This window comes from Barbus barbus, assembly GCF_936440315.1.
Source record: "Barbus barbus genome assembly, chromosome: 12".
NCBI lineage: Eukaryota > Metazoa > Chordata > Actinopteri > Cypriniformes > Cyprinidae > Barbus > Barbus barbus.
The window spans coordinates 1,986,757-2,002,883 of record NC_136740.1 but is presented as its reverse complement, the minus strand read 5'-3'; the positions used below and the strand labels follow the sequence as shown (position 1 = coordinate 2,002,883).

At 38.7% G+C, this 16,127-nt stretch overlaps 1 protein-coding gene across 1 annotated transcript in view; it reads right to left on the bottom strand.

Moving 5' to 3' along the window:
- Positions 1 to 1,177: 1,177 nt before the first annotated feature.
- LOC306878427 (CUGBP Elav-like family member 3) overlaps positions 1,178 to 16,127 on the bottom strand; it is a 40,483-nt gene continuing 25,533 nt past the window's right edge. The window contains exons 5-14 of the mRNA XM_079430779.1: positions 15,690 to 15,818; positions 15,243 to 15,322; positions 14,996 to 15,139; positions 12,003 to 12,138; positions 10,912 to 11,058; positions 8,990 to 9,058; positions 8,809 to 8,901; positions 6,393 to 6,536; positions 5,731 to 5,869; positions 1,178 to 1,883 (exon numbers count right to left, since the gene is read on the bottom strand). Of these exons, the coding sequence (XP_079286905.1) occupies positions 5,742 to 5,869; positions 6,393 to 6,536; positions 8,809 to 8,901; positions 8,990 to 9,058; positions 10,912 to 11,058; positions 12,003 to 12,138; positions 14,996 to 15,139; positions 15,243 to 15,322; positions 15,690 to 15,818 (1,070 nt within the window). The 3' untranslated portion in view covers positions 1,178 to 1,883; positions 5,731 to 5,741. The remainder of the gene's footprint in view (positions 1,884 to 5,730; positions 5,870 to 6,392; positions 6,537 to 8,808; positions 8,902 to 8,989; positions 9,059 to 10,911; positions 11,059 to 12,002; positions 12,139 to 14,995; positions 15,140 to 15,242; positions 15,323 to 15,689; positions 15,819 to 16,127) is intronic.

Here is a 16,127-nt window from a genome sequence, read left to right as displayed (position 1 = left end):
AAGACTTTTTCCTTAATTGTTTTCTGCTTATTAATTAGGTGCTCCTGACTGAGATGTTTATAAAGGAGTACATTTTTGACATTTTTTTTTTCTTGTTGATCCTGTGATGAGAATCAGGGATATTACATTTCTCTAATATCCTCAGATTCTTCAAACAGTCCATCCTTAGATGCCCTTAGATATCAGTATAGGCCAGCATCTTTACATACAATATTACATCTGAAAGGTCATAATGGTGATGTCATAAAGGGTACCTAAAAATTTAATTTAATCCCACGTTTTTGTGACATTTAAGCCAGCAGTTTATGAATTATAACAACTGTTATATTATTTTAATATTTATACATTTTTAAAGAGCCAAAAATGCATAAAATGCATTGCCCTTCATAATGTAATGTATGAATGTAATGCTTTAATTATGAAGCGCTAAATTTGCTTAATCACGAGCAGTTAAGAGTTATTTTTCTGCCACCAACTGTAAAAAGATGAATTATTGCAAGCTTTTCACCATGTTGTTGCCACAGTGGTCAAGTCAAGTCAGCACTAGCACACTGTCCTCTGCTGGTGAGATAGAAGCACTGTAAACGAGTAGGTTGAGTTATAATAACTTTCATTAATCAAGTTAATTTCAACATATATTATCTAAACATTAAAGCTTTATTCATCTTTTTCCACACACAGTGGCTACAAAACGTTTTTGGTGTGTGATTGTCACTGGAGGAAGCATTATTATGGATTATGGACTCATATTTTAGTCAGAAGCAAAATATGTCTCAGCTTTGGTCTTCTCCAGATGTTAACTGATGGACTGGAGTGGTGTGGATTATTGTGATGTTTTTATCAGCTGTTTGGACTCTCATTCTGACGGCACCCATTCACTGCAGAGCATCCATTGCTGAGACACTGATGCAGAGACACATTTCTACAAACCTGATGAAGAACCATGTATATGATGTGTTTGCAGCCGTATATTGTGCAGCGTTGTGAATGTGTGTGTCAGACAGTCAGAGGATGAGTTGCTGATCCTCTCGTGGTCCAGCTCTGTGTCTTTTCCACTTCATTGCCGTGAAATATAATAATCTCAGTATATGCATCTTCAGTATATGACACACTCTTTGATTCAAACAGACCTCGACCCATGTATATTAACACGTAAAACATGACACACCTTTGTTTTAATACCTTTATTTAGTTAAATTAGAAACAAAAGTTTGATCAAAAAGTTAAGACATAAATATCATCTTTGTAATTCATATTTCAATAAGTTACAAAGTTTTACAATTTCTTTAATGTAGTTCTCTAAAAAACATGAAAACCAAGAGACCACATCCCAAACCATGTTTTTCAAATACGAATAAATAGATAAATAAAAAGATAAAATATTAAAACTTGCCCAGAAGTTCCTGAGTCCACTTACATCACATTTACAATGAAAAAGTAGAAATCTTAAGACGTTTTTTTCTTACAATAATAATACTGTAACTATCATATTTTGCTTTAATGCAACTATTCTTATTTTCTTTGTTAAATAGTTTATTTTAAGCTAAATTATTTAAACCTGATTATGGTCATTTACTGTGGCTGGTCTTCTCTTTTTATTTATTAAATTTTTTTTGTATGAAAAATGATAGTTTTATACATTTGTAGAGCTAAGAAGGTCCATAAGAAGTAGCATGTTTTGTGTGTGTGTGTGTGTTAATACCATTGACGTCTTTCCATAACTTGTGCACGTGTGTTTGAATGCATGTGATTTATGTACATGATCTTTTATTTGTCTTTTGCATATATGCACCCATGTGAGCGTGCAAGATAACAAACATCTCACGTTAACAATTCAGCTGTGCAGCTCAGCATCTGGAGTTCACGCTTCAATAATCTCCATCCTATGACAGACAGAAAGAGAGAGATTGACTGCATTACACTGATGATTATGCTGTTAAATTCTCTGCTTTGGATCACAGGCAAAAAGCAGCCGGTCAAAGAGCAGACAGCGATTCAGCTTTCAGGTTAATGTCTGTTTCTTCAGGTTCCTCAGTGTGAATAAAAACATCATGGTATTATCATCATCACCCACTCTCATCTCGCTCGTGTTAGACGACACTCTTTCCAGTCAAGTGATTCCTGTGATCGTTCTTATGAATCATTCACTGAATGAACTATGAGCGTCTAACTCACTGAATTACTGAATGTTATTATGAAATCTCTGTGAGCGTCAAATCGCATCTGTGACAAAACATGTTCAATATCAGACATGCTATTTTAGGAAAGCATTACAGAAATATTTCTGTAAAAACTAAATGCAGAAAAAAAATAGCTAAATTGCAGTTTTACAGTGAAGTGTGTAATTTGTCACCTAATGTAAGTGCAAAAATAATAACTGTTTTTCCTCCCGTCTGTCATTAGTCTGGCAAACAGATGGGCCCGCCCTAAAATCACAGTTAAATCATTGTAGTGTCATGATGCTCAAACCAGCAGATCAGTGTTTTACAGACACTTACAAAGTCTCTCCATATTAATCTGGGATATAAGAAGGAGTTATAAAATTACACACTTCAGTGCTGAGGAGGTCAAACCTTGGGAAATCTACTCACAACCTGTCAAACACCTCAGCTGCTGCATATATGCCATATCAGACGTGCTTTTATACACACAAACACATTCACGCTGCCCATGCAGGTCACAGTGAAGCTCAAGACTGCTGGAGATCATAGTGCTTTCATATCGCATTGTTGTGAGGATGATTCCACGTGTGTTTATTCTGTATCTGTGCATTTAGATCTGTTTATGAGTGATTCTCATTGCAGCCAACATGCATCCCTCTCTGGTTTAAGTTGCAACAGGAATTCTGGGAAATTGCTGAAGAACTGAACAACCATTCTTTTCTGGAGTACATTCACAATGTCTATAAAGATGAGGTTCACTAATCTGATATTTAACATCATCTTCCCCAGAATTCATCACCATCTGACGCTCAGGCAGATTCACACTGAAGAAGGTACTTCGGAAATTAAAATATAATTTATTCACCCTCATTAATCTGCCAAGTTTGAATATGAGACTTAAATTTCAGTCTGTTCCTTACACAATGGCTTCAGAGGACTTAAAAACCGCACGCAATTCACACGTTTTACTTGTACATTTTGTTACATTCGTGTCTATGGGAAAGAGCAGCTTGAACATTCCTCTAAATATCTTCTTTTGTGTTCCACAGAGTATGGGTCTGGAGCAATATGAGGGTGAGTGAATGATGACAGAATCTTTATTTTGGGCTGAACTAATGCTTCAGTCACAGCTGCAATTACCTCTTAACCTGCTCATGGTATATGATAAACGTTCTGAATCAGTCATAATTACACTCACCTAAAGGATTATTAGGAACACCATACTAATACTGTGTTTGACCCCCTTTCGCCTTCAGAACTGCCTTAATTCTACGTGGCATTGATTCAACAAGGTGCTGAAAGCATTCTTTAGAAATGTTGGCCCATATTGATAGGATAGCATCTTGCAGTTGATGGAGATTTGTGGGATGCACATCCAGGGCACGAAGCTCCCGTTCCACCACATCCCAAAGATGCTCTATTGGGTTGAGATCTGGTGACTGTGGGGGCCATTTTATTACAGTGAACTCATTGTCATGTTCAAGAAACCAATTTGAAATGATTCGAGCTTTGTGACATGGTGCATTATCCTGCTGGAAGTAGCCATCAGAGGATGGATACATGGTGGTCATAAAGGGATGGACATGGTCAGAAACAATGCTCAGGTAGGCCGTGGCATTTAAACGATGCCCAATTGGCACTAAGGGGCCTAAAGTGTGCCAAGAAAACATCCCCCACACCATTACACCACCACCACCAGCCTGCACAGTGGTAACAAGGCATGATGGATCCATGTTCTCATTCTGTTTACGCCAAATTCTGACTCTACCATCTGAATGTCTCAACAGAAATCGAGACTCATCAGACCAGGCAACATTTTTCCAGTCTTCAACCGTCCAATTTTGGTGAGCTCGTGCAAATTGTAGCCTCTTTTTCCTATTTGTAGTGGAGATGAGTGGTACCCGGTGGGGTCTTCTGCTGTTGTAGCCCATCCGCCTCAAGGTTGTGCGTGTTGTGGCTTCACAAATGCTTTGCTGCATACCTCGGTTGTAACGAGTGGTTATTTCAGTCAAAGTTGCTCTTCTATCAGCTTGAATCAGTCGGCCCATTCTCCTCTGACCTCTAGCATCAACAAGGCATTTTCGCCCACAGGACTGCCGCATACTGGATGTTTTTCCCTTTTCACACCATTCTTTGTAAACCCTAGAAATGGTTGTGCGTGAAAATCCCAGTAACTGAGCAGATTGTGAAATACTCAGACCGGCCCGTCTGGCACCAACAACCATGCCACGCTCAAAATTGCTTAAATCACCTTTCTTTCCCATTCTGACATTCAGTTTGGAGTTCAGGAGATTGTCTTGACCAGGACCACACCCCTAAATGCATTGAAGCAACTGCCATGTGATTGGTTGATTAGATAATTGCATTAATGAGAAATTGAACAGGTGTTCCTAATAATCCTTTAGGGGAGTGTATAAGTACACTATTTACAGCACAAAATAGAACACTTCAGAAACTGCAGTCTAGTTCATCATAGAGAGTGTTCGGGTTACTAATGTGTAATTCATTTCCAATCGAACTGAAAATGGCCAGTCAGGTCTCACAGTAATTCATCAGAGAAATCAAAGTTACAAATGCACCAAACAATCCATCGGCAACATGCCATGCAGCCCACACCTCGTGGCCGTTTGCAGAAAAGCAACAGAGCAACCCAAACCAAACAGGTCAATTAACTTACTACAACTTCAGAGGTAGTGGATTATCTGTTGCTAGTAAACCATAGCCATGGGGTCTCCGTCATTTATGATTTTCATCAAGAGAATACAAAACAGCATCATCAGTAATGAAAAACTGGATCATAGTATTTATTTTTATGCTTGTTTGTCACATTTAAACGCGGAGTGTGTAATTTCTGACTGTTACTTTTGAAAAAATAGTGACGTTTTACATCATATTTCATAGTATTTACATAGTTTTATTTTCACTTGATTCTTCAAAGTTAACTGTGTTGAGTTGTGTTAATTGTATCTTTGCAATTTGTTTCTCTTCCATCTTTATTTGACCCTCTAACTCTAGCCCACTCTATTCTAATTCTATTCTTTAAAAAACCTCCCTTTTAGACTTGCACTCTATTCATTTACTAACTGCTTGTTTTCTTAAAAACTGACAGTAGCTTTTCGAATCTTTTTGTATTTTATCTTTATCTTTTTATTATATAATAAAAAAACAACCTTGCTAGGTGTACTGCGTTCAGCAAACTGAGACTTGTTATAGCACTTGCATATCATTACTCTTTTGTTGGTTTTGATTGCTTCTATTGTCCTCATTTGTAAGTCGCTTTGGATAAAGCATCTGCTAAGTGACTAAATATAAATGTAATTATTTATGAAATTTACTAGCAATATCTGAGTGAAAACTGTTTTCACAAATTTTTCTGTGCACTGGATCATTTTCTCATCTATTTTGTAAGCATGCACTGCCTCTTATCGCCTGCTGTTATGTTTAGCATCCCTATTCAGACAAATCCCTGCAGAATCCTTTCCTCTTTTTCTCATCTTATCAGTTTTTCATTCTCCTCTCCTTTTGCATGATAAATCTCTCCCTTTCCTAATGTTTTGTCTGCTCTTACCTGTCTGTGTCTCAGTAGGGTCTGTTGGCATCTTTCGGTCTTTTCAGCTGCACTTTGAGTCTCTTCATGCCGATCTGAAAGCCGTTCATGGCCTGGATGGCCGTCTGAGCGCTCGCTGGGTTATCGAAGCTCACAAAGCCTGAGAGAGAAAAGACAAAGAGATGAATGTTCAGTGTCCATGCAAAGTGCTGAGCTGATAGTGCCAGGATTATTACTGTTAACTAAAACTAAGTCTAAAATAAAAATTGTTTACTTGAAATAGAATAAACATGAACTGAAATAACTTCTAAACTTCAACTTATTTTATTTCAGCTAGTTGCCGAGGCACAATATCTAATTTTTGAATTAGATAAAAAATAGTTGAAGTATAAAATAAGAAATAAAAACTGAAACTTAATAAATACTATACAGACAGCTTTAAAAAAAAATTAAATTACAAAAACACTCAACAAAATGACTAAATCTTTAACCTAAATTAACATAAAAACAGAAAATAATAAAATAAAATAATAACAAAAAACTATAAAAAGTATCTCAATGATAATCCAGTAACACCAGTGTATTGCTATGTGAACTCTGGGAGGTCTCTAGGTAGCTGGAGCGGTAAAGCGTGATGCTGACCAGTTAGTATTTTCCTGAACACATACGGTGCTCGTTCTTACCGAAGCACTTGCTTTGATTGGTGGCTCGATCGACAAAGACTTTTGCAGAAATGACGTTACCGAACGGCAGAAACATCTGGAGCATTTCTGAGTCAGTGAACTCCTGAGGCAAATGGTAAATGAAGATGTTACACCCGTCAGGACCTGCAGCAGAGACACACACACACACACACACACACACACACACACACACACACACACATTAGACTCATACAGACATACTCATAATGAGAAACTCATATGCAATGATTTATGTACACATGTATTCATAAATAAACCAATTCAATTCAAGTTTATTTGTATTGCGCTTTTCATGATACTAATCGTTACAAAGCAGCTTTAAAGAAAATGTAAGTTTCTATTTTAAAGTTTCTACATTATATTTGGTAGTAGCTTATCAGTGGTGACTATGTCATACTGATGTCCATAAAGCAGAAATGTACAGTAAAAATCATGCAGTTAGTTAATGACATGTAATCAAACAGACGGTGAACACTATATTAACTGCAATGGTTATATGTTGCGATTAAACTTATACTTGAACCAATGAAACTAATCATTAACCATACCATTAATTGTACTGAATGTGCACTGGTAGTGTACTTAAAATTCTGTAAGTATATTTTAAAAAACAAACAAACAAACTGTAATTCTAGGTAATATAATATTTATAAAACAAAAGGTCACTTAAATACTTGAAGAGAGAGACACTTTTATGTTTCTTAACACACTTAAGTATACTTTTATAATATTAATAATAATATAACATTAAGTAATAATGTCAATTTAAAAGTTTTATTTTAAAGTACATTTAAATCATTATGTTTTAATATCTTTTTGTGCTTTAAAGAAGTAAAATTTTTATTTCTTATTTTAATTGTAGTGTTATTTAATATTACATTTAAAGTTCATTTTGTATTGTAAGGTCTGTTTTGGGTTCTGTGTCATGTTCTTGTTTTCATGTCTTTTATTTTGAAGTTTCGTCATGGTTCCTGTTTGTTTCATGCTTCCCTTGCCCTCTTGTATTCCTACTATTGGTTCTCCTGTTCATTGGGTTATGTTCTTATTGTTTGTCCAAGTCATGTGTCTTGTTTCCCATTGGTTTGTTCTTGTCATGTGACCCTCATTGGTTGTTATAAGTAGCCTTGTCGTTGCCTTTGGTTCTGGTCATGTATTGATGTTGTAACCCGCTGTTGGTGAGTCAAGTCTGTTCATGCCAAGTCCAGTCTGTTTCAAGTCCAGTCTGTTTCAAGTCCAGTCTGTTTCAAGTCCAGTCTGTTTCAAGTCCAGTCTGTTTCAAGTCCAGTATGTTTCAAGTCAAGTCTGTTTCAAGTCCAGTCTGTTTCAAGTCAAGTCTGTTTCAAGTCCAGTCTGTTTGAAGTCCAGTCTGTTTCAAGTCAAGTCTGTTTCAAGTCCAGTCTGTTTCAAGTCAAGTCTGTTTCAAGTCCAGTCTGTTTCAAGTCAAGTCTGTTTCAAGTCAAGTCTGTTTCAAGTCCAGTCTGTTTCAAGTCAAGTCTGTTTCAAGTCCAGTCTGTTTCAAGTCAAGTCTGTTTCAAGTCCAGTCTGTTTCAAGTCCAGTCTGTTTCAAGTCAAGTCTGTTTCAAGTCCAGTCTGTTTCAAGTCCAGTCTGTTTCAAGTCCAGTCTGTTTCAAGTCCAGTCTGTTTCAAGTCCAGTCTGTTTCAAGTCCAGTCTGTTTCAAGTCCAGTCTGTTTGAAGTCCAGTCTGTTTCAAGTCCAGTCTGTTTCAAGTCAAGTCTGTTTGAAGTCCAGTCTGTTTGAAGTCCAGTCTGTTTCAAGTCAAGTCTGTTTCAAGTCAAGTCTGTTTCAAGTCCAGTCTGTTTCAAGTCCAGTCTGTTTCAAGTCCAGTCTGTTTCAAGTCCAGTCTGTTTCAAGTCAAGTCTGTTTCAAGTCCAGTCTTCGTCTGTTTGGATTTTGGATATCACCGTTGTAAATAAACTGCACTTGGGTTCATCACTACGCTCGCCGTCCAGCATGTATTAAATTGCAACTACATTTTTACAAATGTGTAATTAGAATTAAAAATATTTTTAAATAGATACAATTAAGATACAGATAGATACAGTTTCAATACAATTAATGTATATTTTAGTTTATCATAAAGTTTTAGTTTGTCAGTACATTGAGCTGCACTTTAACCATATTTCAAAGACAATGCAAGTAATTATGAAATAACATATAAAGATGAAATAGTCCTACTTAAGTGGGTCAAAAACACTCTAAAGTTCAGCTAATTTAATTTAATATCAATATAAATTATAGTGCAATTTCATTTATTTGCAATTAACATGCAATTAAGTGTCTGGAAACATTGCATTCATTTCACACTTTATTTCTCTTTAAATTTGTGGAAGTGCACAAACTGTCCTTTTTTTTTCTTTAAAGGAAATGACATCACCTTCTCTCTGTTGCTGCAGTTGTTGTTGGGAAACCATGTTGGGTTGCTGTATATATGGCTGGCTGACCAATCCATATGCGGCCGGATAGGCTGCTGTGAAACAGAGAGTTTGGCACATGCTTATAAAGATTGATGTGACACAAAACATCCTCGGTGAGAGACACTGCAGCAGCTCAGTCACCTGTATAGTGCTGCATCCCTGCGTACGCCTGCTGGAGCGGATCTAACGCCGCCGCCACCGGACTCTGGGCTGCAGGGATGATGAAGAGAAAGCATTTAGCAGTTTCTGAATCAATGTGAGTGGTTTTTGTGCATGCTAAACTCACTGCCATGATACTAGTGACACTAGTGATGGACGAGGAGATACCCCCTGACAATGTAGAGCGCTTTGAAAGCTTGGAAAAGCAGAAAAGCTATATAAGGGTAAATTATTATTATTATTAGAGGATTGTGGCCATCTGGACTTTCTGGAGAAGGCCTGGTTGGTTCATCAAAGAAAAAGTGTCAGATTAAGTGATGCTGATGGCCGACAAAAGGGGGTGCCAATGCAATCTTTTTTTGCTTACAATAAACCAAAATGGGGGGTGCGAAGGAGAGTGGACTCGTGATGGCAAGCAACAAGATAAAGGCGGTTGGGAGAAGCTAAAAAAAAAAAGGTCCTTAGAGACTGACGCCACAAAATGCAAAAGAATGACAGAGATGTTAGGGAGAGACAGCAGCAGTTGGTGAGTAGCCTGTCAGGACAGATACCTGCCTCTCTCACTATAGAGCATGCAGCCTATGAACAGTACTATAGTAAAATCCCAGGACATCCCTAGTCCAAACGCTGAACGCATGGCGTGAATATCCCATTCATTCATAATGAGACAGCAGTGATTCTACAAAGGTTTACATTTTAGAGCTACTGAGTTAGAAAATAGAGTACACATTAAAAAACAATTTGAGAAACTTAAATTAATTTGTTATCCTGCTGCCTTAAAATTTTAAGTTCAGTCAACTCAAATAAGTTTAGTCTGCTTGAAATATTAAGTTAAACTAGTGACAACTTAGTTATTTGAGTTAATTCAATAAAAAAATTTAAGGTAGCTGCGTAACAAACCCAGATTTTAAGTTTAACAAAACAAATTTTAAGTTTAGTCAACTCAAATATCTAAGTTGTCACATTTCAACAACTTAACATTTCAAGTTGACTAAACGTATTTGAGTTGACAACTTAAAATTTTAAGGGGCCATTCACACAGAACGCGTGCCTAAATTCACACACATCTAAAACGCGAGAAGTAGCACTCAGGAATGGTTTTTAAAAAGCGCAGCGTAGAAAGCGAGGGTCTCGAGATGCACTTTTGAGACGTGATGCAATAACGACAATAAAACCGTCATGCCAACTTGCTACTGTAAACAGAAGCTCGCAACGCTTGCCCCGCCTCCGAGTTCTTTTGATTGGTCCACTGCTTTGGAACTGACATTGATGAGCGGTGCTGCTGAAAAAGTTGAAATTATTTTAACTCGACACGGTGTCTTCTTGCGAGACGCTGCAAAAGACGTGAGACGCGAGCGTAAAGGTCATGCACGTCCATCAAGCGCGTGTTTACATAGAAAAACAATGGAAAAGTAGCGCATTGGAATGGAAAAACATGTTCTGTGTGAATGGCCCCTTAGGCAGTGGGGTTTTTTACAGTGTAAGTGAAGTAGCCTACACACACACACACACACACACATACACAAAGACATACGAGTACTCAAATTGTATAATAGTTCTGTTGTTTCTTGTTTCTAGATTATAATTCTATGTTTATTGTTATGTCATAATATAAATTTTTGCTTTCTGCTCTTTTTATGTAGACTTCAAGTATTTTAGTTCACACAATAATACAGTTATCTCAATCACCATGGGTTTTGTGATGTTATTTGCCATAAATGCAATACATTGTACATTGGCTGCTGTAAAACTGTGAGATAGTAGCGGCTGTTCGTAGTTGTGGTAGGGCCTATTTGGATGAAAATACAGGGCCGTTTTTCACTCCCAGTCCATCCCTGATTGTGGGTAATCTCTAGTGTGCTCTGGGCAGTTTCAGTGCCTCCCAAAGCATTAGGGATTCTCACCTTGATATGGATGAACACCGTTGGTGTAGATTTCTGATGCTGGCAGTCCATTGGTGTTTGCCGGTATGGGACTATAGCCGTTCAGTCCGATTGGTGGATGCAGAGCCGAGATGGGAGTGGCTGCAATAGTGGGCGGAGTGTTTGCACCTGTAGCCAATCACAGAGCAACGCGGAGTTTAGACTGACAAGTAAAAGAACGGTAAACACTGAGCTCTTCGCATACAGATCCCCTTGTGAAAAAGAAGGCTCTTGTACTGAATGTGCACTTGTGGCGCATAATATAATATTAATTAAATAAAAGGTCACTTAAGTGCACTTAAAGAGAGACACTTTTAAAAAGTGCACTTTGTAATGTCAAATTAAAAGTTTTACTTTAAAGGACATTTTAAATCAATATGTTTTAATCATCTTTTGTCATGTTTTAAAGAAGTACACTTATTTTGATGTGTTGACTAACATACTTACGCGCAATAACTTGATTATAATTTTAACTGTAGTGTGTTACATGATATTACATATTAAAGTTAATATATTTAAATGTACTAAATTAGAATTACTTCATTACAAATGTGTAATTGCAAATATATTTAAAATACAAGTTTCAATAGAAATGTCATTAAAGTATATTTTAGTTTATCAAAAATGCTTGCATAAATGCATAATTATGAAATTACAAAAATGTATTTAAGTCCTATTTAAGTGGGTCAAAACACTCTAAAGTTCTGCATTTAATATAAATTTAAACTATACTACATTTTTATATAATTGGATAACATGCATTTAAGTCTAAGAAAACATTACATTCAGTTTGCACTTAAGTATATTCTTTTAAAATACATTTTTCTGTAATAAGTACTCTTTTTAAAAGTATGCTAAAGTGTACTTTTTCACACTTTTTAAAAGTTTTCTGGCTTTTAGTTAATGTCTATCTTTATTTTTAATAAAATAAACCTTTAGCACACACTTTCTTATCCACTCTTTGACATCCGTCTTTGTGGTCTGAATATTGTAAAGTAACCATATTCTGATGTCATTCGGACCTCGTTCGTGAAGCACAAGTAGCTCTGCTGTGTGGTGAGGGTGGTGATCACCTGACGAGGGGGTGAAGGGGGCGGCTATGATGCCGTTAGCATTGAGTGCTGCCATCTGCTGCATCTGCACCGCCGCTACTGTAGATACAGGTGACAGGTATGACGACTGCGCGACCAGCGCCTGCTGCTGAAGCAGCTGAGACAGACAGAGAGGAAAGAGTTACAGTTTTTTTCAATTGCTTACACACTAAAATTAAAACTTTCCCACAATTAGCAAAACCTTACACTCGAGGAGCAAAACACCGGCCTAGATTTGCACAACTGTAAGCACATTGTCAGCATTTCCTTGCAATTTCAAAGCTTTCAAATGAACACACCCCATGAACCAATTGGTTAAACACAGCCACCAGGTGTGCACACACACTGGTGCTTAATTGTAGACACACCCATCAGGTTTAAGCACAATAAAAATGCAACAGGTAAGTTCACCTGTCTTCAAAAAAAATGGACGGTGTCAGATGAAGAGGGAGAGTGCGGATGAGAGGGGGAATCTGGAGAGAACAAGGTGGAGGAAGAGGAAGAGGGAGGAAGAGGGAGGAAGACCTGGAGGAGGGGTAGGACATGCACAAAGAAGAAGACGACTAAATCTGTGTAACGAAATTCGTGCTACAATTGTGGACCATGTAATAAACCACGGACTAACACTGAGGGAGGCTGGACTGAGAGTACAGCCTAACCTAAGCAGATACACGGTGGCATCAATAGTTCGGACATTTCGTCAAGAGCACAGGTGAGACACTTATCTTCTGTCAGCAGAAAATTCATAGCTTACTGCATGTACTATATCAACGGTTTTGGTATGTATTCGTGTATCATTTTACAGTAAGCTACATGTATTTTGTTTGGCCAACATAGGATTGAACGTCGAGAACACCAAGAGGGAGTGGTCCCATATTCACACAAGAGAGCAAGAGAGAGAGATTATAAACCTCGTTTTGGCCAATAATGCAATCAGACAGAGAAATTCAAGCCCATATTGTCAATGATCACCTAATTTTCAATAATGTCCAGTAAGTCTCTCTGTCAACAATAGCCTGTATCCTAAAAAAACATAAAGTGGTGAAACAACTGTATAAAGTGCCATTTGAAAGAAATTCAGTCCTGCGGCATGAATATGTGGTGGTACGTTTTGTTCACTGACTGTAGTATTGTGTACTGCACAGCCATATCACCCTGCAGCCCAAGACTGGTTGCCCACTGAAGCTAAGCAGGGTTGAGCCTGGTCAGTACCTGGATGGGAGACCTCCTGAGAAAACTAGGTTGCTGTTGGAAGAGGTGTTAGTGAGGCCAGCAGGGGGTGCTCACCCTGTGGTCTGTGTGGGTCCTAACGCCCCAGTATAGTGACGGGGACACTATACTGTCAAAAAACACTGTCTTTCGGATGAGACGTTAAACCGAGGTCCTGACTCTCTGTGGTCATTAAAAATCCCAGGATGTCTTTCGAAAAGAGTAGAGGTGTGACCTCGGCATCCTGGCCAAATTTCCCCATTGGCCTCTGACCATCATGGCCTCCTAATCATCCCCTTACACTGATTGGCTTCATCACTCTGTCTCCTCTCCACCAGTAAACTGGTGTGTGGTGGGCGTTCTGGCGCACTATGGCTGCCGTCGCATCATCCAGGTGGATGCTGCACACTGGTGGTGGACGAGGAGACACCACCCCTCACAATGTAGAGCGCTTTGAGTGCTTAGAAAAAAAAAAGCAGAAAAGCGCTATATAAATGTAATGAATTATTATTATTATTATTATTGCACACATTTTTACTGTACATGCAATTTTACTGTATAGCAGGCCTACAGTATATTGATCTACACAATGTAATATTTTGCTGTATTTCAGAGAGTTTTGCAAATGGATGGGGAGGAAGTCCCGCATGAGTTTATATACATTGAGGCTGGATTTAACCTGACAACAGTGAGAAGAAGGGGAAGAAACATCATTGGCCACAGGGCTATTGTCAATGTACCAGGGCAACGTGGGGGTAACATTACTCTTTGTGCTGCCATTACACAGAATGAGGTCCTCCACCGCCATGCCAACTTGGGTCCTTACAACACTGACCTCATTCTTACAGTTTTAGACAGATTACACAATATTATCACAGCAGCAAACCAAAGGGACCAGATGTAATACATTGTCGTCTGGGACAACGTAGCTTTTCATCGATCTGCGCTGGTCCAAAACTGGTTTACAGTTCAATACCTTCCACCACACTCCCCCTTCCTAAAACCCCATCGAGGAGTTCTTCTCAGCATGGCGGTGGAAGGTTTATGATCTCCGGCCCTATGTCCAGATGGCCCTCATTTAAGCTATGGAGGAAGCATGTGATCAAATTGAAGCAGCATCCATACAAGGGTGCATTCGTCACTCCAAAAGATTCTTCCCACGAGGCCTTGCAAATGAAAATATAGCCTGTGATGTTGACGAGGACCTGAAGTCTCTTCTGCTCACCAAGGCTGAATTTTTAAAAATAAAAATACAGTAAAAACAGGAATATTGTGAAATATTTTTGCAATTTTAAAATAGCTGTTTTCTATGTGTATATCTGTTAAAATGTAATTTATTCCTATAACTCTGTGAATAAATGCAAAACCCCATTTAAAACTACTTATAATTATTTGTAACAGGCACATCTATTATACCTAGTAATGGTAACGAATGATTAAATCGTGAAAAAATACACTTTTCTTTCTACATTGATAAAAAGGGAAACCTAAAATCTTAAGAAGGCTAATGTACATTTAATGTATCACTAGTGTGTGAGTGAGAGTGTGTGAGTGTGTGTGTGAGAGTGTGTGTGAGAGTGTGTGAGAGTGCATGTGAGTGAGTGTGTGTGCGTGTGTGTGGTGTGTGTGTGTGTGTGTGTGAGTGTGAGAGTGCGTGTGAGTGTGTGTGTGTGTGTGTGCGTGTGTGTGTGCGTGTGTGCGTGTGTGTGGTGTGTGTGTGTGTGTGTGTGTATGTATGAGTCTGTGTGTGTGTGTGTTGTACTCACTGCTTGTGTGTAGGCATTATATGCATTAAAGTTGAGCGTCACCGGACTGAAGATGCTGAACTGTGAGGCCACCTGCTGCATGCGTCGCATCCCGCGCTCCTTCTCTGTGTCCGCAAACTTCACCACCAGACTGGAGGAGGCACCCTGACCACAGACAGACAGAGATTACAGCCGACAGGAGAGGAGGAGAGACCGAGAGGAGAGGAGAGGAGAGGAGAGAAGAGAAGAGAGAGGAGGACACACTCACGGGAAGAGTTCGGCTTCCATGCAGACTGTTAATGGCAGACTGGGCTTCTGAGTGACTCTGGAACTTCACAAACGCACAACCTGTGAATACAAGACAAACATCAGATCTCCCGGCATGAAAATGTCCTCATCTTCAGTCCAACCAAGATGCAGATGAGTTTGTTTCTTCATCAGATTTGGAGACATGTAGCATTGCAAACACGCAGCTTTTTGCCTTCTCCAGATGTTAACTGATAGACTGGAGCGGTGTGGATTATTGTGATGTTTTTATCAGCTGTTTGGACTTTCATTCTGACGGCACCCATTCACTGCAGTGTATCCACTGGTGAGCAAGTGATGCAATGCTACATTTCTCCGAGTCTGATGAAAAAAACAAACTCATCTACATGTTGGATGGTCTGAGGGTGAGCACATTTTAATTTCTGGGTGAACTATTCCTTTAACAGACCTTTGCTGGTGCTGTCAGGTCCTCTCAGTACCGTACACTCATCGATGCTCCCAAACGGCTCAAACATCTTCCTCACGTCCTCATCAGACTGCTGCTTTCCCAACATCCCCACAAACAGCTTTCTATCCTCTAAAAAGAGTGAAAAATGGAGAAATAGTTATGATCTGTTATTCTGCATCATGCATCTTCAATTCCAGGTCTTTGTGAAGTGTGTCAGTTATGAGTCAACAGTGCTGCAGTACCGTCAGTCTCCAGGAGAGGGAGGGACGAGCTGGCTGTAATATGAAATCTGTGTGTGTGTGTGTGTGTGTGTGTATGTATGTGCGGTTTTTGTGACAAATGAGGACAAATTTGTATAATGACACAGGTATGACATACAGTAGGTATTAGAAGGTGAAGGTGACTTATTGCCCCATGTCCCCAGTTTTCAAAACGCGT